At 36.7% G+C, this 24,612-nt stretch overlaps 5 protein-coding genes across 6 annotated transcripts in view; 3 read left to right on the plus strand and 2 right to left on the minus strand.

Annotated features, from left to right (window-relative positions):
- Window positions 1-10,618: 10,618 nt before the first annotated feature.
- LOC123318667 lies at window positions 10,619-14,169 on the minus strand. The gene is made up of 4 exons (XM_044905351.1): window positions 13,776-14,169; window positions 13,547-13,689; window positions 11,200-11,871; window positions 10,619-10,978 (listed from the first exon to the last, which is right to left on the minus strand). The coding sequence occupies exons 1-4, from the start codon at window positions 14,035-14,037 to the stop codon at window positions 10,619-10,621; spliced, it is 1,437 nt and encodes a 478-aa protein (XP_044761286.1). The 5' UTR covers window positions 14,038-14,169.
- A 1,457-nt stretch (window positions 14,170-15,626) lies between these two features.
- LOC123318668 lies at window positions 15,627-24,244 on the plus strand. Its single transcript, XM_044905353.1, has 3 exons — window positions 15,627-15,673; window positions 15,774-15,950; window positions 22,931-24,244. The coding sequence occupies exon 3, from the start codon at window positions 23,061-23,063 to the stop codon at window positions 23,895-23,897; it is 837 nt and encodes a 278-aa protein (XP_044761288.1). The 5' UTR covers window positions 15,627-15,673; window positions 15,774-15,950; window positions 22,931-23,060; the 3' UTR covers window positions 23,898-24,244.
- LOC123318355 lies at window positions 15,950-17,037 on the plus strand. The gene is made up of 5 exons (XM_044904965.1): window positions 15,950-16,096; window positions 16,160-16,189; window positions 16,264-16,329; window positions 16,546-16,899; window positions 16,967-17,037. Exons 1-5 carry the CDS (start codon window positions 16,000-16,002, stop codon window positions 17,035-17,037), a joined length of 618 nt encoding a protein of 205 aa, XP_044760900.1. The 5' UTR covers window positions 15,950-15,999.
- On the plus strand, window positions 18,059-19,256 carry LOC123318356. The gene has a single exon (XM_044904966.1). The coding sequence runs from the start codon at window positions 18,474-18,476 to the stop codon at window positions 19,254-19,256; it is 783 nt and encodes a 260-aa protein (XP_044760901.1). The 5' UTR covers window positions 18,059-18,473.
- Window positions 20,445-24,612, minus strand: part of LOC123318670 (putative nuclease HARBI1) — a 46,382-nt gene continuing 42,214 nt past the window's right edge. Inside the window, exons 1-4 of one of the 2 annotated variants that reach the window (XR_006538388.1) lie at window positions 21,958-22,937; window positions 21,424-21,746; window positions 21,163-21,338; window positions 20,445-21,016 (exon numbers count right to left, since the gene is read on the minus strand). Coding sequence is in view for 1 of the 2 variants with exons in the window: in XM_044905355.1 (XP_044761290.1) it covers window positions 20,936-21,016; window positions 21,163-21,338; window positions 21,424-21,538 (372 nt within the window). In the remaining variant the exon portion in view is untranslated. Of the gene's footprint in view, window positions 21,017-21,162; window positions 21,339-21,423; window positions 21,747-21,957; window positions 22,938-24,612 lie in introns of those variants that run through there. The other variant, XM_044905355.1, reaches the window with a different exon arrangement.

Consider the following 24,612-nt stretch of genomic DNA (forward strand, 5'->3'; position numbering starts at 1 on the left):
GAGACTTGGCATTGGAGCTCGAAGTGTTAGGAGAATTATTTCCGAATACATAAATTCCGGTGTTCTATCACAGCCGGCAACAAATCAAAATCGGACCACCAAATGGGAGTCCTTATCAGATTTCGATAAAAATGTAATACGGCGAAAAGTTCACGAGTTTTTCTTCAGAAATGAACACCCGACTATAGAGAAAGTATTAAAAATAGTTAATGAAGACTCGAACTTGTCAAATTTTAAGAAGAGTACCTTCTCTATTATATTGAAAAAACTTAATTTCAAATATGGACGTCGCCAACGCAACAGTTTTTTAATGGATCGTGACGACATTAAATGTTGGAGAAGAAAGTATCTCACGGAAATTAGGGACTTCCGTGATGAAAACAGGAAGATTTACTACTTGGATGAAACTTGGGTAAATGCCGGTCATACTAAATCCAAAGTGTGGACCGATGAAACGGTTACATCTTCTCGGCAAGCGTTACTTGCTGGACTATCTACTGGATTGAAAAATCCGTCTGGTAAGGTCTTGAATTTTGAGTTTAACCCTCGTTTAAACCTCGGTTTCATAAAGCTTGATCAGAGAATCAACGATGGATTGACGGATGAACGTCAATTAGTTTTCAGTCGATAAGTTGGTCATAAGCATTCTGAGTATCATTCTTGCACCAAATGATTATCTATTCACGCCCATTTAATGATTCTCAACTGCTACTCCTCCAATATATTCGGAAATATGAAAGTTTCAATGATTCCCTTCGGGAAATCGAATGCCAAATCGTTGATCGAGCAATCAAAGTTTTGTGAAACTTGATGTAAGTACCTTTTTGGTGAAAAACAATTTCAACATTCTTTTTCAAATGAAGTGAATATATTTTTCCAGGCAAAGGGCAGAGTATTATAGTATGTCATATTGGCAGTGACACTGGTTTTTTAACTGGAGGACTCAGGACTTTCCAATCCAAAAAACTGGTGACTACCATGAAGAAATGGATGGTCAGTCCTTCGAAAAGTGGTTTGAGGGTATACTTCCTAAATTGAAGGAAAATTCTATAGTAGTTTTAGATAATGCTCCTTACCATTCAAGAAAAATGGAAAAAATTCCTAACTCACAATTCAGAAAGAGTGATATCCAACAATGGTTGAGGGAAAAAAATATTGATTTCACCCCTGACCTCATAAAAGCGCAATTGTTGGACATAGTCAGGCAGAACAAAGAAAACTCTGAAAAATACATCGTGGATGAAACTGCAAAGGCCCAAAATATTACTGTTCTTAGATTACCGCTCTACCACTGCGAACTAAACCCTATTGAATTGATTTGGGCCGATGTCAAGAATTTTGTGGCAGATAAAAACACCACATTTAAAATGGCTGACGTCCAAAATCTTTTTCAAGAGGCTCTCTCGCAGGTTACTTCCGAAAGATGGAGAAAGTTTGTGGAACATGTCAAACAAAAAGTTGACGTGAACATGTGGAAATTGGATAATATTATGGATGATATAACACCAGTCATCGTCAACTTAGAAGAAAGTTCTGCATCTTCTGACGACACTACGGACTAGTCACTTTTACAAAAAATATTGTTACACATTTATATACATAGTATGTATTAAAGTGGGAACTTTAGATTAATTGTTCATTACTGAGACTCGTAGATAAGCATAGGTACATATTTTTCACCGGAACTGGAACACATAAAAAGTTTCAAAATATAACGCTCTCGGAATAAAATTTATTAGTACACCTCTGCGTTATCACATTCTTGACGCGTGATCACTGCATGCTGCAATGTTTACAGCTGGCCTCTTGGATTTGGATATACTTTAGAATATGTAGCTCCCTGCATGGTGTTGCCAACTCCACTACTCCTTGGAAGGATAATAAAGGTGTAAGATTAGCATCAACATATATGGGGATGAAACACTGTGTAGACTTGATGGATCCGGTCTTACAGGTCGCTTCCGAATCAAGATGAAGACTAACTAATAATTGACTAACCGAGTATTCTTTCACCTCATAGATATGGCATACCTACGACACACATGAATAAATAAAACCTATCCAAACGAATTGAAGCCACAGCTACCTTGCTTTAGGAAAGAAGTAGCTGCAATACTTTGTAAGCATCTCAGGGAAGAGTAAATAAAAAAGTGTTGGTCATCCGAGAGCTTCGTCATCTTCTAAAGGAAAATTACCCTAACAAACGTATTTACCAATTGATAATACGAAGATGGATGCATTTGATCATTGGCCTGAAAGGCTAGATTCTTCCGGTAAGCGTCAAGGCAAATTAGCTGGGTGCAAATCAGAAACTCAGTGTACCCGTTCTAAATGCAAAATAAATTTATGTTGCACTGCTGCAAAAAAATTACAACACAACGATAAACATATTGAGCCGTATTCATAAAAAAAAGTTTAAGCTTATACTTGCAGAAAATGAAGGAAATCCTTCGGCTCGCATTCATAATATTTTGAGTAAAACCTTATACTTATAGAGTAGGAGCATATCCTTCACGAAAAAGTATTTGCTTATTCATAAGCATAACCTTTTCCTCTCAAGGAGAAGGATATGCTTCAATAATTTTGAGTGTGATCAGTAGCAGACTCATTCGTGTAGTGATCGGTGGTAGCGATGGTAGATGTTGTGGAATTGAGAGAGATCAAACACTACAAGCGGCGTTCATCCACTCCTATTCGAGATTTCAAAGATTTATACAGGTTTGAAGAAGAAAATGTACATTGGCTTGCCAACCAATTTTTGGGGATAAATTCTGAAACTCGGGGAGGTGCGTTATCATCCCTCCTTAAAATGAAGATATGTTTACGCTATCTGAGTGACCCTGGGTATCAGACAGGCATTGGTCAAGAACTGGGTGTAAGTCAAGCAACGGTATCTCGTACAGTGACTGCCGTTATTGACAGTATAGTTGCCCAATCAAATCAGTGGATAAAGTTTCCGTCAACCAGCAGTGAACTTATGGATGCGAAACATTTATGACAGAGCAAGTATAGGTTTCCAACAGCAATAGGTGTAGTTGACTGTACCCACATTGGAATACTGAAACCAAAGCGTCATGGTGATGAGTATGTCAACCGAAAGGGCCATCCAACACTCAATGTTCAAGCCACTTGTGATGCAAGAGAAATGTTCACTAGTGTGGACGTCAGTTGGCCTGGATCGGTTCATGATTCAAGAATATGGAGAAATTCACAAATAAGGGTTCATTTACAAAATAAAAAAAATGTAGTGCTACTTGCAGATGAAGGATATGGTATAGAGCCGTGGCTCATGACTCCCTTCAGAAATCCCTACTCAGGCCCTGAACTGAATTATAATAAACTTTTGAAGAAAGAAAGTGTTATAATCGAACGTTGTTTCGGTCAACTGAAACGTCGATTTCCTATTTTGCAATATGTTTGCCGAGTGAAATTGGAAAATGTTCCAAAAATAATTGTTGCCTGTTTTGTGCTTCATAACGTAGCAAAAACTTTGAAAGACATCGATTTGGAAGTAACTGAAGAAGTGATAGAAGAAGATGACAATGATAATGGCGAAATTGATGTACCTCTTCAACAGCAAGGACGAGAGATCAGAAGAAATTTGAGCATTGTAATCAACAACTTTTGTAATTGAATGAAGGTATAAGACTGTGTATAAAATAAAAGTTCAAATTTAATGTCTTTTTATTATTTACGTTATAATAATATGAAATTTTTTGGGTTCTCAGAAAACTAATTTCGAATAACAAAAATTAAAGTATTAAAATTCTTATGCGAACAGTTCTATTTTTATTTTATTTGAAACTTCATGTAGTCGTGCAAAAAAATTAAAAGTATCTAACATAATATGTACTACATTGTCAATATAATGTTTTAAGGAAAAATTTGGAGAATTTTTTACATATTGTAGTATGTTACCTCCCCCTCGTCAAAAATATTTGCTGTTGATTCCTCCCGGCGCTTCATCCTCTCCAACGTTTTCTCATAATATTCCCTTTGAACCTTAGTTGTTTTATACTGTTCTAAAAGAACAAGCCGTTGAAGCTCTTTGGTAGTAAGTCTTTTAGTTTCATTTGTTTCGTACTCTTCTGTTGCATTGTGCCAAATTGCTGGGGATTTATTGATGGCACTCCCGAGCAATTTGCGGGCCAACAATAGACCAAGAAGAATATTACTTTGGTCACTAGAGATTTCATTGCATTAAATACCAATCGGTTTCGTGCCCAGATGGGATAATTATCAGGGTGCTTTTAAAGGGCAAAGACATGATTTTTCGGGAATCTAATTTGTATGTAGCAGTATTCCCAAATAACCTGAAGTTTGTGTTAAATGGTGATCATGCTTGTCCTATAATGGAATTACTTGTATGTCCATTCCCAAATGTTGGAGTATAAACAAAACTACAATTATTATATTTAGAGCCTTGTGGCGCCACCTACCCAAACACACATGTTATATTCTATGTTCATTGCTCTATGACAGTTGCATATATGGGCGTGGCCCTTCTTCGTTTCAATTTCTCGTTATGTATGCAACAAGCACAAGCAGTACTCCGGTCGACGCTGTGAGGAACAGACGTCACTCTCATGTTCAAGTTTTCTTTCGTTCTAATACACGATAATAGTAATAAAGACTTATTATTATCTACCTAAAATCACCTGTTTGTTGTTTACCACACACCAAATTCCCAAAAAAACATATGAAGGCATCCAACTAAGTTATTTTTACTTACTATGTAACATATAATATTATTCCAGCATTCAACGGACTTGAAAATGATGTTTATACATCGAAACATGTCATCCTAGTTAATAAAATGGTTCTATGATTTGAGCCTGTTTAGACTCCTACTCCTTATCCTATTATCAAACGGCACTCATGGGTTTCCGAGAAGTTATAGGTCAGTTTGCATATGTTGACTATAAAAAAAATAAAAAACTACTTTTAGATGACTTGGAAAGTATGTTCAAAGTGGCAGTCAAACAGGGCAATTTTTTCATGTTGTACCACCAGTGCTGCAGATGTAAATTACCCACAGCGTATTTCCTTATTAACGGATTATGTGCTGAAGAAAAAGTTAATATGGTTGACAATGCTTGATCAAGTTGGTGTACAAATTTCTTCAATTACTTTTGATGCAGCAGCTACAAATTTATCAATGGCTACTATTTTGGAGGCGAAACTATGTGATATTAATAATTTTCACGGTTACTTTGCTCATCCTATTACCAAGGGGAATCTGTTTATATTATTTTAGATGCTTATCATATGGTAAAGTTAATTCGTAATATGTTGGGTGATTACAGAAACATTACGGATTACATGCTGCAACCAAAATAAAATCTAGACTGTTACACACACAAGCGACCACCCCCCACACATATGGCCACCCCCGAAGACATACACAATAACCGATTTCAAGCGAATAACCAACTGCATTCAAGCGCTTTTGGTCATTGTTGGTTATAATATCGTGACGTCATGAATTAGCCCATCAACGTCATCATTTTGGACCGCAGATGACCGGTGATAACCATACTCGAGAGCTGGGTTAACTCTTCAACGGCTAGCGTTGCATATATGTAACGAAACAAGTGTTGTCAAAAAACCGACAACACAGCTTCATTTAAGACTCTATTGCAAAGCCCATTGGCCGGCGTACTGCCCGAAGATGTCCCAACTCACATATAAGTCGTATTCGGGTTCGGATTTCGGACAGTTCAAGAATTGTTCTAGAACTGCGCAGAACTGTTGCGCACTAGTTTCGAATCCTAGAAACTGTCCGAGGATGGTTCTCATTTCATGAAAACCCGAACGCAAAAAAAGCGTCATATCTCAGCTGTATTCGGGTTCGACTTTCGGACAGTCCGAGAATGGTTCTAGAACTGCGCAAAGGATTCGAAATTCGAACCCGAATAAAACCTATGGCGCGTAAAATATGAAAAAGATTTAAATCTCAATCTCATCTATTATCTGTGGTTATTTTGTTCAAAATCCTCAAAGGTCTTTTGCCATCCATTGTTCGAAATATTTTGTGAAAACCCTCCATTCTTTTGTCCGAATTGTATTGTCGAAATTCTTTTGTTACCCTTTTGTTGAAATTATCTCGTTTGAGTTGTTATGTTATATTTTTTTGTTGTAAATATCTTGCTCTTTTGTATTTATATTCGTTTTTTGAAATTATTCAATTGTTACCTATTTAAAATTCAAATTAAAAATTTTTTTAAATTCTTTTTGTTCGAAGTCTTTTCTTGGAATCATTTTATGAATATGTCCGGCGAAGGTAAGTGCATATTAAAAAATTATATATTAATTAAATAACTAAATTTTTTATTATTCAGATTTCAGTATGAATCATTTCCTACTCCTCGATAGATCTGATGAAAAATATTTCAATAGAGAAAGGACCCTCAAACTACTTGAGCTCTATAAAATTTACAAAAAAAAAGTTGGTACCTATGAAGTGAAGTCGATGAAGAAGTTGTGGGAGTTGGTTGGCCGGGAAATGAGTAATCATTTTAAAATTACAATATCCGGCAGAAAGTGCGAAAACAGATTTAAAGTCCTGGAGAGGTGCTATAAGAAGGTTGTTGATAACAATAATGCAACAGGCAGGGGGAGAAGTAGGACGTTTGAATTTGAGAATGAACACAAAAAAAGGAATATGAGGCCAATCGTCCTACTTTCCAGTGAATCAATATTCACCGAACCACCTCCACAGTCCGGTGATCTTGGTGTCGTCCCCTGCCTCTCAATTGAAGAAGACAGGGAAGTGGTTATCGATCAGCCTTCTACTTCCCAACCAACTGTCCCTCAATCGGCTGAAACTTCTAGAACTAAGCGTGTTCCCAGCTGCTCCTACCAGAAAAGGAACGATATTCTGGTAGAGCTAAAAAATGATCTCAAGTCATTTTATAGCAGAAGAGAACAGAGGGAAGAGGAGAAATTGGAAATAGCTAAAAAAAGACTTGAACAAAAAGTGTTAAAAAATCAGCTACTCAGTGAGTATATCGAACTATTAAAAAAAAAGGATTAGTCGGTAATTTGTGTTTGTAGGTATATATGTATATATTTTTTATGTAAATTGTTTGTGTTCTTTATTTATTTTATTTATTTATTATTTTTGTCTGTGTTTATTAGTTGTATCTGATTTTGCCTTTTAGTTGAGTATTTGTTATTTTTTGTATCCCTAAAACTGCTAGCGTTACTTATATGTAACATTATTTTTTGTGAGAAATATATATATTTTTTAAAACTACTTGAATTAAAGTTGTTCAATAAACCTTTTCAAATAAGAATTTCAGAGATATCCTTGTATTACAAAGAAAAAAATAATTCCGCCCTTAGAGGGTTAAAGTTCTGGTTATTGGAGAGGTGAGGTTATAACATTGAACTAAAGAACTTTCTTTAGTTCAATGGGTTATAAGAAGAAAAAGTAAATAAACAAGAACCATCTTTGGTTACAATTATGGAGGATACCACTACCCTGTACCACGTTTATTTATCATTTGGTTGTAGCATACAAAAGGGTGAGTACCACAAAAATATCGTGAGCAACGTGAGTTGAAAATTGTAAAAATGGAGAATTATAGCTATCAGATAGTACTTAATATAGAAGGGGAGGATAAAACAATTATTGTTCCTGTTTAGACACCGTCGAGTAAACATCGCTTGGCAAAACGCTCCGTAAAGGTGCATTTATACCAAACGAGCACTGTTTTCGAACGTTTCAAAACGTTTTGAAATGTTTTCAAACGTTCGAAAAACTCAGAATAGGAGGTGTTCACACAACCCGCGCCTGTCCGAACGAGCAGTTGTTCTTGATAATTCAACGAGGTCTCTCTAAAGTGCACCGACATGGCGCCCTCATTATCTAAAATTGCAATTTCTACTGAATCTATAGTAATCAGAGTCTCTGATAGTAATACTCTCTCGAATGAAAGAACTACGCCAAAGGAGGAGACGAACAACCTGAGTCAATTCTTTTCTGAAACGAAGAAGTTATACCCAGCTGCTAGATGACTTGAGAGCAGGCGAAACTGAACTTTTTAGAAATTTCTGCCGCATGTCACTATCGGACATTAATATATTACTCGCCAAATTTGAGGAAAAAGTGTCAAGAAAGACACCAATTAACGAGAGATCATTCCAGCGTCGGCGTCGGTTAGACTGGCACTAACACTTCGATTTTTGGCTACAGGATATTCTTATGGAAGTGTCATGTACCTTTACCGAATTTCAAAACCATCAATATCGAAAATTATTATCGTCTGTCTGTGAAGCCATCGTAAATGGACTCCATTTCAAATGAATTGATTAAGTATGAAATCACGATTCGAGAGATCTCACCACAATTCAAAATGAATTAAATACCAAGACCCAATAACTTATCACTGGTGTTTTCGATGATATGATGCCAGAAGTGCAAGGAAATCCCTTTGAACTACTGTTTGCAAACAGCAAATAGATTCAGTGAGTTATTTTGTACTTACTCATAGCTTCTACACGGGGGATCAACTCAAAGCCTATAAGTCATTGCAGGCATATAAGTATTATGAGGCAGGATTTGTACTGGAAGTTCTGATGAGGCAACACAACGAAAATGTATTCATAATTGTAGGCAAAGTAAGTTACGTTTCACATAATAATTCTTAGTCTACCTCATTTTTTGTGTGGTAATTTTATAATATGAATACATGCATATTGTTGGATTTTCAATTTTTATTAGGATATTACTCCTCTTTTGGAAAATGTGGGCTGCTCTCATTATCTATTATTTATTCCAACATTAATGGTCAATTTCACTGTGAGCTAATAGTAAAGTATTGGAATACTTACAGTAACCATTGATAATGCAACAGCTCAAATAAACTTCCGAACAATACTCCATTATGAAAACATCACGTTAACACTTATTTAACTTGTTACAGGTGAAGCATTCGCAGAAATTAAATGCGAAACCTTTACAAGCATGGATACTAATATTGAAAGATGGTGGAATAGCCAGTGCCCATTGCACTTGCATGGCAGGATTAAGCGAGGTTTGCAGCAATACTCTTCTATATATCGAATAGTTATGCAGTAGCTAAGGAAGAAGCATGCACTCAAAAACTTTTAGTTTGGCAAGTGCCACACACCAAAAATGTGGACATGATCAGGGTGTGTGAAGTTGATTGGCCTGGAAAAGTGAAAAAAACCAAAGAAACACGTAAACCTTTACCACCCATCTCAGATAGTGAGCTCGTAGATATGTTGAGTAAATTTAAACAGATCGGCCTATCACCAGCACTTTCAAGGGTTGTTGAACCGTTTGCTAGTGAAATGGATGTGGCAATTTCAGATAATTTACCTATATCTCTATCTGACTATTTTGATCTTTCCTTAGTTGGCGAGGACTTCAATAAAATCGTTCAGATTGCACATAGTAAAATAAACATTACTGTCACTCAGGAGCAGAGTAATATAATTGCGGAGAAAACTAAAGGACAACACCAGAACAACATGTGGTTCAAATTTAGAAGTGGAAGAATCACAGCTTCCAAATTCAAGGGAGTGTGTCGCACAAATATAAACTGCCCGAGTATGTCTTTGCTTAAATGTATTTGCTATCCACAAAAAACAGCTTTTACAACAAAGCAAACTTCATATGGGCTGAAAATTGAAAAGATTGCTTTGGATGAATATTTGGTGCAGATGAGAGAATTGCATCAAGGTTTTCGGGAAAGAAAAGTAGGATTTTGCATATCTACAAAGCAGCTAGAGTTTGGTGCCTCCCCTGATATGATTGTGGAGTGCGAATGTTGTGGTCTTGCTTCAGTAGAAGTGAAATGCCCATTCAATATGCAACATCTCACGTTAGAAAAATTTGCTGCATTGAAGTCCTCATGTCTCGTCAAAGTTGGTGACAATTACTTTCTAGATAAAAATCATGCATATTATTACCAATGCCAGCTGCAGATGTTTGTTTTGAATGCAGAACTGTGTGATTTTGTGCTGTGGTCAGAAAGTATTTTGTCAATACAGAGGATAGCATACGACCCTAAATTTTGTACTGAGAATATTGAAAAAGCATTGAATTTTTTTAATCACGTGATAAAGCCAGAGCTAATAAGCCGCTGCTTTACAAACCAACCAGGAATTGTTCCAGTACAAGATTGGTGCATTTGTGGAAAACCAGATGATGGGCGTCCAATGCTCAAATGCGACAATGACAATTGCAAGATAAGCTGGTACCATTTCCAATGTTTTGTCAATATTATTCGGAATAACTAACATTTATAGTAATAAAGTATTGTCTAGAGTCAATTAATCCTCATAATTGAAGTAAATCTTTAAATTCCTTCATTCAACTCTGCATAGAAGCAAAAAATTTTTTTTATCCTAAAATCACAAGATCTGAAAAATAAAAGTGAAATGGTTGGTTAAATAGGAAAATAGTTTTACTTGTTCAAATTGTTAATCATCCAATACCACAAATGAATATTCAAATTTAACAAAATACATTTTTCTGTCATTACATCTTTCAACACCACATTAATCCATTGGAATCTGTGAGTCGCACATATTTATAAACGCACTGCAAACAGCAATAATTTTGTCCAATGCACCTACATGTCCTCTAGATGTTGATAGCATAGTAACGAATTGGACCTTGGCAAATTTTGAACTTTCTCTTCAGCAAGCCAATAACACGTTCTACGTGAATTCTCACTGTGGCGATATTCCCCGTGTTTTTCAAATCCACAGGATGAAGTTGGTTTATGCCCTTTGTGAAAGCTGGGATGTAGAGGTCACCTCCCAACATTTCAACTTCATTTCTAATTAAAAAACCTCGATCTGCCAAAATGATATCCCCTAGTAAGATGAAACTTAAAAATCCACAATTTTCCGTCAAATATTTGTCACTGGTCCTTCCAACCCATGCCTCAGATATATAGGATATCACTCCTTGAGGGGTTATTCCGATTAAAAACTTAACCCTCTAATACCCAAGTCCGCCTTGAGACTGGTTGCATATAAGTGGATACAAAATTATTCTGCCCATGTCCGCCTTCAGTATAGGTTCATTTTGTGAGAACAGGTGTTAATGTAAATCAGTTAACTATTTGCGAAAAAAAGATGTAGATTACATAAGCCAATTTGAAACTATACGGAAATACTTATAAAAAGGAGAAAAAACTTGGGCATTAGAGGGTTAACTGTCTGATGGTGCTTGTAGTTTGACCAAAATCGAGCAGCATTCAATAGATTTGATGGAGTTTCAGTGAATATTTCGAAACAATCAATTATAATTGCAACTCTATCTCCAAAATTTTCTTTAAAACATGCAGGTACATTTTTCCTCAGCTGACTCCTCTCCGGCCAATGCACAAGGTTTCGAAATTTCTCGTACAATATATCAATACATTTATAAAAAGTGTCCGAACAAGTACTTGACGATACTGAAAATCTATATGATAAATATTTAAAGGGCAAATTTAATCTAAGTTTCATTAAAGTAAGAAGCAGTTGCTGAAATGGAGATAAATGGCTTTTGTGAGACAAGTTCGGACAAATGTACTGAAATATTGTGAAGAGCATTTCTGATTTTGGAAACCCTGTGAAGTAAAGTGTCTTCGAATCATCATTATGGAATGATTCCTCAGTCAATTCACACTTTGACAATTTACTTTCCATGGAATAAATTCTAGAGTTGCAGAAATGCAGTTGTTCTTCCAACACTGTAATATCATTTGCTTTCATGTCAGTTTGTACCCCAACTCCAGATTCACCTTGTCCAGAACTATCTTCTTCATATTCTACTGCTTCAACTTCCTGTTCGTTTTCTGCATCTTGTGTTTCCAATGATCTTAGAAAAGCTTCTGCATCATCCTAAAATACACTCGCGAGCAACCAAATCGACTCAAGCCCTAACTCTGAGTATAGACTCTGTTTTCAAGAAAAGTATAGGAGATAGACAATACATCTGAAAGCTCCAAACTTCAGCTTTAATAAGATATCATCATTACCAATATCCGTTCTTTATCATTGTAATTAATGATAACGGAACATAAATACAGGAAAAACAGGAATTTGGGAGAGGTTGTTGTGGTTGGGTATTTTACAAATAAAAGAAAAGTGATTTAGAAAACACAGAACAATTTATCAAATCAATACTTGATCGACTCGAAGTCGATTCTTCATTGATCTGATCAACTTTTGGACGTCCTCTTGAGGTATGTTATCCCACTCTTCCAACAATGCTGTCTTCAATTCTTCTACCGTCGAAGGGGCTTGATTTCTGGCTCGTACTCTTCGTTTTAACTGGTCCCATAAATGCTCGATCGGATTCAAGTCTGGACTGAGCGCAGGCCAGTCCATTGTACGCATCTCGACTTCATCCAAAAACTGCTGGGTAATGCGCGCTGTATGATAACGAGCATTGTCGTGCATTAAGACGAAGTCCTCGCCAACAAATCCTTCGTAGGGAACAACGTGTCCCAGGAGAATATCGGTGATGTACCGATCAGCTGTAAGCCCGCCTCCTCGGCCTCCACCAGGCACGAAAACGAGCTCCGTCTTTCCCGCTAAAGAGATGCCGGCCCACATCATACAGGAACCACCGCCATATGCTACTGTTTCAGCGAAACAGCATTGGGCAAATCGTTCGCCCGGACGCCTGTAGACTCGGCCTCTTCTGTCGTTGCCATGCAGACACATTCTGCACTCGTCAGTAAAGAGAACCGACTGCCATTGGGCAATAGTCCAATTGATATGCTATCGAGCAAACTGAAGACGCGCTTGTCGGTGGGCTGCAGTCAATTTGGGCCCCGTCGCAGCCCTTTTTAGAGTGAGATTGGCTGCTTTCAAACGTCTCCTTACTGTCCACTCGCTTACAGCTACACCACGAACGCGTCTGAGTTCTTGTTGGACATCAACACCCGTCAGATGCCGATTGCGCAGCGATGTAGAGACAATGAAACGGTCGTCTCTGTCAGTAGTACACCGGTGGCGGCTGGTTCTTGGTCTTCGATTGAAGGCACCGGTCTCTCGAAATCGTCTGTAGATCCGGGACACAGCAGACTGGCTCAAGCGAAGCTGGGCAGTGACTACTCGCTGGCTAAGTCCTTGTTCCAACAAGGCAACAACTTGAGCGGCTTCTTCAGGTGTGGTATCCATGGTAACGTGGAAAAAATTAGTGCAATTTACGGAGATGTGTATCTGTCAACTTGTGATAAGCGACTGATAAGGTGTGCCGGTTGCGAGAGCTTCTAAAATGGTGGGAGTTAGCGCAAGTCGCGGGTAGCGTACTGAGCAAAACGACTCATAGTGCTATTGATGTGAAAATGAATGCATTAGATTTAAAGAAAAAAACAGAAAATATTAGTGTTTAGTGAAAGCTTGCATATTGAGCTTCCTCATAATATTTTTTTTATAAATACCTTGTATACTTTTCGTAAAAACAAAGTTTGTAAGCAGAATGAGGACTTGAGTTGATTTGATTGCTCGCGAGTGTAGTAAGAAAAATTAGCTAAGTCCATCTTGATTCAGGAACAAAAATGTTAACCTGTTTCAAACGTTTAGTACGATTAGCTTTTCTTGTATGTCTTTCAACTGCCTGTACATTCAAGGGATGAGCAGTATTATATCCCATGTGCTGGTTTGGGACCCAGTCAGGGTTCGCATTGTCTTCAAGGTGGGCTGGTTCTCCTTAAACATTTGTGTTTTCGATCATTTTTAGTGAAACTATATTAATCAGAAATGAATACATATCCAAAGTATCAAAATATACGAACCAGTTATGAAATGTCTAGAGCATATTCTTGCATATTTTTGTGCGGATTCATGAAAGTCCACCCGTTTCAAAGCTTTTCTCCAGGCTTCTCGACGTTGTTGGGACAATGTCTCAATATGTGGACCACGATTTTTCAACGTAGCTGGGATTCTAAAAAATCTCTCAACATCTCTATTTCCTCTCTTACCACAGTTAACAACCGCACAAAATGAAGGCATTTTGATAATAACGGACATTTCTGTCCAACATTTGCTTATATCCATTTTCAAAAACCCAGTTAAGCGGCCAATAAATCCAGGTAAACAAATTTTTCATCAGTTTCAGGTACTAATTTGTCATTTGTTTGCCCTCCAGCAAAAAATGGCGTCGAACTGTGACGTCACACTGTAATGATCAATTGAACTAAAGAACTTTCTTTAGTTCAATGGGTTATAAGAAGAAAAAGTAAATAAACAAGAACCATCTTTGGTTAGAATTATGGAGGATACCACTACCCTGTACCACGTTTTTTTATCATTTGGTTGTAGCATACAAAAGGGCGAGTACCACAAAAATATCGTGAGCAACGTGAGTTGAAAATTGTAAAAATGGAGAATTATAGCTATCAGATAGTACTTAATATAGAAGGGGAGGATAAAACACATGGGCGCCCGCAGGGGGGGGCCACGGCCCCCCCTGAGATTCTGATAGACACCGTTAGAGAAATTTTTCTTTCAGTGAAACTAATCGTAGATGATATTTTGCCCCCCCTGAGAAAAATTTCTGCGGGTTTCTGCGGGCGCCCATGATAAAACAATTATTGTTCCTGTTTAGACACCGTCGAGTAAACATCGCTTGGCAAAACGCTCCGTAAAGGTGCATTTATACCAAACGAGCACTGTTTTCGAACGTTTCAAAACGTTTTGAAATGTTTTCAAACGTTCGAAAAACTCAGAATGGGAGGTGTTCACACAACCCGCGCCTGTCCGAACGAGCAGTTGTTCTTGATAATTCAACGAGGTCTCTCTAAAGTGCACCGACATGGCGCCCTCATTATCTAAAATTGCAATTTATACTGAATCTATAGTAATCAGAGTCTCTGATAGTAATACTCTCTCGAATTAAAGAACTACGCCAAAGGAGGAGACGAACAACCTGAGTCAATTCTTTTCTGAAACGAAGAAATTATACCCAGCTGCTAGATGAATTGAGAGCAGGCGAAACTGAACTTTTTAGAAATTTCTGCCGCATGTCACTATCGGACTTTAATATATTACTCGCCAAATTTGAGGAAAAAGTGTCAAGAAGGACACCAATTAAGGAGAGAGCATTCCAGCGTCGGCGTCGGTTAGACTGGCACTAACACTTCGATTTTCGGCTACAGGAGATTCTTATGGAAGTGTCATGTACCTTTACCGAATTTCAAAACCATCAATATCGAAAATTATTACCGTCTGTCTGTGAAGCCATCGTAAATGGACTCCATTTCAAATGAATTGATTAAGTATGAAATCACGATTCGCGAGATCTCACCACAATTCAAAATGAATTAAATACCAAGACCCAATAACTCGATGATATGACGCCAGAAGTGCAAGGAAATCCGAATCCCATTGATGATTCGTCGGTTTACCGACATGAGACGGAACGGGATCGAGCTTTTTAAAACGTTTTGAAACAGGATTCGTAAACTTTATTCGGCGTCGATGAGTGTTTACACCGTCTGTGCATATTGCGTGCATTGTTCGCAAACAGTGCCTTATAATGAAACATTACTTTACCGGCATGTGAGCTCGAGCTCTCTGAAACGTTCGAAAACAGGGTTTGCGAACTCTGTTCGGCGCCGATGACTGTTTACACCGCCCGAACTACTGTTTGCAAACAGTAACCGATTTCAAGCGAATAACCTGGTCATCATTGGTAAGTACCAACAATAACCAACTGCATTCAAGCGCTTTTGGTCATTGTTGGTTATAATATCGTGACGTCATGAATTAGCCCTTCAACGTCATCATTTTAGACCGCAGATAACCAGAGATAACCATACTTGAGAGTTGGGTTAAAGTTCTGGTTATTGGAGAAGTGAGGTTATAAGAAGAAAAAGTAAATAAACAAGAACCATCTTTGGTTAGAATTATGGAGGGTACCACTACCCTGTACCACGTTTATTTCTCATTTGGTTGTAGCAGAGGCAAGGGTGAGTACCACAAAAGTGTCGTTAGCAAAGTTAGTTGGAAATTTAAAAAATGGAGAATTATAGCTATCAGATAGTAGTCAATATAGAAGGGGGGGACAAAACAATTATTGTGCCTGATATGGGGACTGCCCAACTTTTATTGAATGGTAAATATTTTATTGGACGTAAATATGTAATATTCTAACACTCTTGGTATTTTGTTTTTTAAGATTCTGATGCAGAGAATTTGGAGAGTGAAGGTATGTTGAAATAATAAAATTATGAATAATTATCGAATTTACCGTATCAAAATGAAATTTTTCTTTATTTATAGCTTTTCAAACTCAGCAATATCAGGCATCGAATTTCGAAGAGCTTGCAGATAGTTTGGAGAGTGAAGGTATGTTGAAATTTATTTATTATTATTCTTATGTAAGCATATGCTTACATTCTAATCTTTTGAAATCTAAAGAAGTCACTTTTGAATTAATTGGTGATAAACAACTTCTGAGCCATTCATCTCAAAACTAGGCTGAATGGAGTTGGTTCACTTCAGTTTTGAACCCCTCAATTATCGAATTTACCGTATCAAAATGAAATTTTTCTTTATTTATAGCTTTTCAAACAGAAGATGAGGAGAATATTTTTACAAATGAGGAAGGTGTGATTTGGATCAAAAAAAAACCTACTGATACCGATATTGCCGCCACACATCTCATGTTGAGATTAAGAGAACAGAAAAAGGAGCAGTTTAATAATAAAAAAAATAACAAGAGACAGCTATGGGCTGGGATAGCTGAAGAGCTGACAAGGAACCAATTTATGTTGGGGGCGAATGGCGGTGAAAGGTGCCGCCAAAAATTCGCAAATTTGACAAAGTCCTACTTGAAATATTTAAGAAACCAGAAGACAACAGGGGCAGCCTTCATGGAGCATCCTCCATTTTTTGAGGAGGTCCACTCAATCTTAGGTTAGTATTCATCACTAAGAGATTTTGAAATTTTCTGATTTTTAATTTTGCATTGAATGGTGTTTAGGTGAGAAGCACAAAACTCAACTCAAGCATTTAGTGGACAGCTTGGAGGATGAGCCCATGCCTGAGGCCTGAGGCTGCAAGAAGCGCCCTCATCCATTACTGGCGCTTCTTGCAGCTACAATACGAGAACGGAACCAGCCATAACTGATCGGTTCAAAAACCTGAGAGACACTCCAACCTCCAGAACAAACAAAGGGGATCTGGTTCTTCAGGAATTGAGGAGCCACCAGGTAGAACAAAGAAGACAGTTCGACGTGCTTGCTGCTCATCTAAAAAAAACAGAGGAGCATAGGGAGAAGCTCCTCAATAGAATGGAGGAATTTTTACAAGAAAGAGGAAGAGGCAGGAAGATTCTGATGGAGAATAAAGGGGCCTTTTCCTCTTTCTTGTAAAAAATTTGTGTATATTTTTGTTTTAATTTTTATTATGTATTTAATAAAGTTCTTTTTTTATGTATAAATTATGTTATTCTTGAATTTCAGTGATATTTTCCTTCATTCGTTTTTTTTTGGTTTTGTAAGCTAGTGTGAACACAAATAAAACTTAGCTTGTGCGTATTTTTAAAGTGTTCACATTTATGAAAGGTCTGAAGTAAAAGACATGAAATAGAGGTTTATAGAATTTAAGTAACTATGTGAAACCATAGACTTTGATGTTGAACTGAAAGAAAAACTTGTCATTTAAAATGAGGAGGCATTTTTGTTTGCACATTATTGGCTGATAGCTGAGCATTCACTCCTTTTTACAGAATTGTTCGTAGGTTTCTACAGAACTTATGTTTTAATCAAAAGTACAGTTGATTTGGCGATTTCATATTTTTTTGAAAGCAATTTTATGATGCCTTCTGCGATCTTCTAAGATCTTGGATTTTTCATAAACGCTCAAAAATTTATTTTTAGCCATTTCAACATATCCAAAGACATTTCTCTCCGTGGAAGGAACTCGTAAAAAACAATTCCATTTACCGCTGCACATTTCTTTTATATATGTTAAAATATGAATTGGACTGATGATGTATCTTCCCTGAATTTGGTATGAGGGGTTCGAAAAATACATGAAATCTAGAGAAGCACTAATTTACTGAGAAATATATGAAGGGTCGCGGGGAAGAACGATCAATGTCAATTTTGTGACAAAATGAGATTGTCATGCCATCTAGTAGCTTGTTCCAGTACCAATCGCAACGTGAATCGAAACCGGGAAAAAAGATCATACTATTGGAGAAAATGAAGGAAGAAAAAACCCTGCGACGGCAAAGAAAGATCATTGTCCGCGCGGTGACTGGGAAAAGGGATCAACGTCAAAGTTTAAAGTCCACTCTGTTCCTTTCCACCGCGGTCATTTCATTGTTTTGTTTCGTGCTGATAAACATTTTTGTTGCGTAGTTCCTCAATAAACGTTATTTTGCATACGAAATGGATGATTTTAGTGAAGTTGAGTGTAGTGACAGTAGTGAGGGTAGGGTCGTGAATACTGCTGGTACTAAAAAACGAAAAATTACCTGAAGAATGAGTGAGGTGATGAAAAAAATTAAAGCTTGTTCCTACGAAATGGGTGACGACTGCCGATGTAAGAGGTACAAGTGTTTTGAATCTGTTTCCCTGGAAGAAAGAAAACGAATCTTGAAGGATTTTAATAATTTATGTGATTACAACCGTCAAAATGAATATTTAGGGGGTTTGATAACGATTGTCCCTGTCAAGCAACGGAGAAATACCAAAGACGACGATGAGGCAAACTTTCATACTGCCTCCTACACCTATCGTGTTCGATGTTACGTTGAAGGTAAGCTGCAAGATGTTCACGTTTGCTACAAAGCATTTTTAGCTATACACGGCATCTCTAACCGACGTGTACAAACATTGAAACGGAAATTGACTTTTTCTGGTGTTGTTGGTGACGATAAAAGAGGCAAACATGATAACCGACCTCATAAATTGAGTGTCGAAACCAAAACTGAAGTTTTTGACTACATAAAGGCTTTAAAAGGACGAAAATCCCACTACTCACCTAAAGACAGTTCAAAAGTATACCTTCCTGAAGAATTGAACATTAAAAAACTACACAGAATGTATATTTATTATATTATGAGCGAGAATCCTGATAACCTTGTTGGTTATACAACATTTCGTGAAATTTTTGAGCAAAATTTCAACATATCGTTTGGCTACCCTCGCAAAGACACGTGTAGCACATGCGACCTACAGAAGTCAGAAATAAGCCTCCTTGAACGCCAAATTGCCACTTGCACTGAAATTGAAACAATCATGAGACTGAAGAAAAGGAGCTGATGATGTGTGCTCCATGCTTGAACATTTTTTTTTAATATTCTTGACCCAGAGGTAAAAAAATTGGTCGTCTTCTGTGACTCTTGTGCAGGTCAAAATAAAAATTATACAATAATACGGTTTTTACATTACATGGTTTCCACCAAAAAACGCTTTGATTCGATAAAAGTTATATTTCCAATTCGAGGTCACTCTTACATGGAGTGCGATAGAGATATGGGGAAAATTAATGCCAAGTCGTACACTGAGATACCTGATGACTGGAGGAAAGTCTTCGAAGAGAGCCAACGAAACCCCTCACCTTTTACTGTGATTGACTGTGGCAAGACTGTTGAGTTCAAGACCTGGACTAAGTTTCTAGCTGGTAGATATCCAACGAAATGTCCTGTTGCAACAAGACCAATCCGAGTCATGATGATCGATAGCAACAAACCTCGATTTTTACATCATAAATCGACGTACAGTGGTGCCTTCAACTCTGCTGTTATTACACTAACTACGAAACAGATAAAGACCAAAAGGAACCAAGATGCCACTCTTGACCCTGCATATAGTGGCCCTCTTACTATAAAAAAAGCAAAACTTGAGGACCTAAAGCACCTTAAGCAATTTTTGATTAACCCATTAGCTCATAATTTTTATGAAGCACTTGCTACTGATGAGAACGACAGTGGAGAAGCCGAAGTGGAGTACCTTGACGATCCTCCAATAGACGATACTGAACATTGACATTGAATAAGAGCAGCCGTAGCAGGAAATACCGATGTAGAGGAGCAGCTGTGACGGGAAATACCGATCAAGGTCAAGGACTTTTTTAGGTTTACATTTTTTTTCTTAGTGAACCAACATACTTTTTAATTATTTATCTTTGTAACCTTGAATACAGATAATTGAAGAACATTATGGTTTTTTCCTAACTCAAAAACTTTACCCGACGTCATTTTATAGGTATTTAAACTTAAAAATTGAAATTCCCAACAATTGAAAAAATTGATATTGATCGTTTTTCCCCGCGACCCTTCATATATGTAATAAGAATCATATAATATATATAATAGTAATCTATGTAAAAAATTCAATGTGTTGCATACAATATTTTTTCTGCAGCCATAATCGCTAGTCATTGTCATTTGAAAACAAAAGAAATATACACCAATGTAACATGACAAACACTGTCATAATTAAATACAAAGTTCATGTTATTGTCAAACAAATCGTCCCAAAAAACTTCTTTCGATACTGTTTTTGTAAAGTGTTACTTTCCATTCAATAAATTATAGCAGAAGTTCCATTCTCCAGACTACAGCAGAAAAATTCATTACATCAAAAACTGTTTGCGATTACATCTCTTTTCACCCTACCCTCTTGCTGATCTTCCTCCTCTTGATAATTCAATATTCTATCAGCACATTCTATGGGAGCCTCTTCATCCCATAAGTCCTTATTAATCAAACAAAAATTATGGAGAACACAGCTTGCTGTGATGATTTCAACCGTTTTACAAATATTATACACATTAATATATTGCAGTCGTCTCCATCTTCCCTTCAATAATCCAAAGGCATGTTCGATCTTCACTCTGTCTGCACTCAACATATAATTATGTTTTTTTTGTTTCCTCGTAAGATTATTTTCTTTATAAGGCGTCATGAGCCAACTTCTCAGTCCGAAGGCACTGTCCCCTATAAGATGAAAATTTTCATCAAAAAACCGTGCGGACCATGTGACTCAATTTGATGATATAGTGAAGAATTTTGAAACACCTAGAAATTATTAATTTTATTGTTATCCATAGTTTGAATAATATTAATGTGTGATTTATTCACAACTTATTCAAGACATACTTGACATTAAAAGGCTTACTGATTTCTATAGCAGTTAACAGAGCAATAACTGAAATAATTCATACCCGGGAATCATGTGCAGATCCTGGAAATCCAACGAATATGTAAGTGAAGAAACAATTTCCATCGCATATAGCCATCAGATTTATTGAATGCCTTCTATATCTATCGATATAGCTATCTTGCTGAGCCTTCTCCACCTTAGCAAATATATGGGTCCCATCTATTGCTCCAACTGCTCCTTAAGTGTGAAAAAACAAAATCAAGTTTCAATTATAATTATGCAAGCATTATTGTTAAACAATGAAAAATTTCGATTTACTCACCTGGGTAATGAGGGAAGCTTTGTGCTACAGTGTGAAGCTCTTCATGGGTAGGAAAAATAATATATTTTTTTTTTAGTTGCAAAAAGAAATATATGATTCTGTTATTCACGTTCATCACTGTAGTAGGTGATACATTGAATCTGTCTCCTATTGATAATAAAGTATCCCCAGTAGCCAAATACTACAATGAAATCAGCAATTGTGATTTGAGGTCCAATGAATAGTGTCCTCCTCTATATTTTTTGGAGAGAATTTTTTTAGTATCTGCCTTCCCAATCACTTCAGTGAGAAGGTGGAAACTTTTCTTCGACAACCGGAACATTCTGAAAAACATATGCTCTTCATACCTTTCAACCCATGTTTCGACTAGAAACATTTTTGGTTTCATGGAATGAAATTTTGTCATCATAAACATTATCAAATTGGATATTGTTTCGAAATTCATCTGCGAATTATAAATATAGAAATGAAAATCAGATTCGAATATAAATTCACTAGCAAGGCAACTGCACTAGATGCAACTAAATCTTTTACACTTGACATGATTCACTGATTTCACTGTAAATTAAAGATTGATCTATAGATGGGAAATCTGAAATAAATATGCACTCCCAGTTTATCTACCAGCACTACAACAAAATAATAACAATAAATAAATCGTGGGCAGCACAGAACACAAATAAGAGGGAGTGCAGTGCAGAGACGTTGGTTATGTTGTTTTGCCATAAATACAAGTTATTCATCTATTGTTGGACCTAATAACCACAGAAAAAACCAAACTGTATTCAAGATTGTTGGTTATTCGGGATATAACCAAGGGCATAACCTCTAATAACCGCGGTTATTACTGGTTATTCGCTTGAAATCGGTTAGTGTTCGCGAATAATGCTCGTTTGGTATAAATGCGCCTTAAAGCGAAAGCAAAGAGTACCTGAATAGGGCAGTCTAATGCCCTGTCACTGCGCTGTCAAATCCCTTTAAAAATGGAGGTTGGAGAACATACAATTCATACTGCTAAGGTTGAAAAAAGAAGTTTAACTCTGTAACAGTTTAAAAATGAAGTTGTGGAAGGGGAATTGTGAAACGACGGATATTTCGTGTATTAATTTTCCATTAGTTCTCTTAAGTTCCTCTCAGAATCAGCGTATTCTCCGTTATCTGTGTTAAAGTTCGAGTGTTTATATATCTTCTTTTCGTTGTTTCATTTGTGTGTGAAACTCAAGATGCCCTCTTTTTGCTGCATGATAAATTGTGGAAGCCGTGGAGAACGTGACAATGTTCGTTTTTTCCGCATTCCTTCAAATTTGGCTAGTTATAAGCATCAACAGCAATTGAGAGAATTGGTCATTTTGAGAAGACAGAAGTGGCTAGCAGCAATAAAGAGAGAAGATTTTACAGAAGATGAAATCAAGTATGCACGTGTGTGCTCAAAGCATTTCATAACAGGTATTTAGTGAATATAATTAAAATGAATATTTGTTTTGAGTAATATATAAATATCTCTCAGGCGAACCAGCAGCTTTGAAGGATACTCTGAATCCAGATTGGATTCCATCACTACATCTTGGATATGGATATGAAAGAATATCTGAAGAAGATGGTGTCAAAAAAATGGAGCGATACAAGAGAAAAGGGTAATGTCTTTCTCTATTCTACATTTGTGGAATGCTTTACTAGGACAAATGTTCACATTTAATATATCATTTTTCACTTGCTTACAGATCAGGCAAGATGTGGAAGAAGCAGGACCATCTGATGCACCTCTTGAATTGCCTTCTGAAGACAATATTGAGGATGTATCGGTACAAGAAAATATCCAAAACTCACAAGGAGTCCAAACGGACATAACTAATCAAGATTTTATCTCAATGAAGGTAGAACTAAGCGATTTGAGACAGCAATTGAAGCAGATGAGAGAATTAACAATATGTGTGGAAGTATTAGAAGGCAACGATATCAAAACTCTTTATTATAGTGGCCTTCCAACATATATGGAGTTTGACAAAGTTTCAAATTTAGTTGTGCCTTACATAAAAACTAATTTGAACACAGTGCTATCGCCCTCAAATCAAGTCTTATTGACACTTATGAAACTCAGATTAAACTTGTATTTCAAGGATATAGCACATAGATTTGGCATTAGTCCTACAACAGCGGCTAATCATTTCAAAACAATTTTGGCCATTTTATGTTTGAGATTAAAGAATTTTGTTTTTTGGCCTGAGAGGGAAACATTATTAAGAACAATGCCTTCCTATTTTAAAGAGGCATTTCAGGAAAATACAACAGTTATTATTGACTGTTTTGAAATCAAAACAGAGAGACCAAATGATATGTTGGCAGCTGCTCAAACATGGTCACATTATAAGCATAGCCGAACTGTTAAATACTTAATAGGAATTACACCACAGGGCAGTATTTGCTTCATCACTGAAGGATGGGGAGGACGAGCATCTGACAAAAATCATAAATGAACAGTCTCAGTTTCTGGAAAATGTATTGCCAGGTGATACTGTAATAGCTGACAGAGGTTTTTTGATAAAAGAATTTGTTGAATTGTTTGGGGCTAGTGTAAAGGTGCCAGCATTTAAGAGAGGTAGATCTCAGTTCCATCCAATAGATTTGGAACGTACGAGAGCCATAGCGCATGTCAGGTTTACTAAGGCAAAAATATACAATTTTAGATATTGTAATTCCTATGACTCTATTGAGTGTGAAAGGTGACAATTCAATTTTGGATGAAATCGTTTTTGTGTCTTGTGTCCTAATTAATTTATGTCCACCAATTATACCACCATAATTTTCTATGTTGTAATTTATTCATATATTTTAGGAAAAAAGGAAAATTGCAGCTATAGTGGCATTAGCCTCTGATTCATTTTTCGATGATGATGATGAAGTGGAGGAGGAAATAACATGTGTTATGTTATCTTCGAGTATGATTGAGAAGCCTGTAGCTAAGCGCAGAGAGATCTGCATTCAAAATTATGAAGAAGTTGTTCTACATTATTCTCCATCAGGTAGAATGATTGCATTATTCTTTTATATATTATTATTTTCATGGAAAGTATCTCAAATTGGTATTTATTATAGAATTCCAAGGTCATTTTCGATTAGAAAGGAGGACTGTTCAGGATATTCAGCTACTCCTAACAATATGGATGCTAACTAATCAAGAAGTCTATAGGT

This window comes from Coccinella septempunctata, chromosome 8, assembly GCF_907165205.1.
Source record: "Coccinella septempunctata chromosome 8, icCocSept1.1, whole genome shotgun sequence".
NCBI classification, from domain to species: Eukaryota; Metazoa; Arthropoda; class Insecta; order Coleoptera; family Coccinellidae; genus Coccinella; species Coccinella septempunctata.

Excerpts from the sequence above, each read along its gene's own strand:
- LOC123318355 (XM_044904965.1), top strand. The coding sequence starts at position 16,000 with ATGGAGAATTATAGCTATCAGATAGTAGTCAATATAGAAGGGGGGGAC. Across the intron at positions 16,097-16,159 it reads TGCCCAACTTTTATTGAATG|ATTCTGATGCAGAGAATTTG; the intron begins GTAAATATTTTA and ends TTGTTTTTTAAG. Across the intron at positions 16,330-16,545 it reads AGATAGTTTGGAGAGTGAAG|CTTTTCAAACAGAAGATGAG; the intron begins GTATGTTGAAAT and ends CTTTATTTATAG.
- LOC123318667 (XM_044905351.1), bottom strand. The coding sequence starts at position 14,037 with ATGGATATAAGCAAATGTTGGACAGAAATGTCCGTTATTATCAAAATG. Across the intron at positions 13,690-13,775 it reads CTCTAGACATTTCATAACTG|GAGAACCAGCCCACCTTGAA; the intron begins GTTCGTATATTT and ends CAAATGTTTAAG. Across the intron at positions 10,979-11,199 it reads ACTACAAGCACCATCAGACA|GTTAAGTTTTTAATCGGAAT; the intron begins GTTAACCCTCTA and ends GGGTATTAGAGG.
- LOC123318356 (XM_044904966.1), top strand. The coding sequence starts at position 18,474 with ATGAGTGAGGTGATGAAAAAAATTAAAGCTTGTTCCTACGAAATGGGT.
- LOC123318668 (XM_044905353.1), top strand. The coding sequence starts at position 23,061 with ATGTCTTTCTCTATTCTACATTTGTGGAATGCTTTACTAGGACAAATG.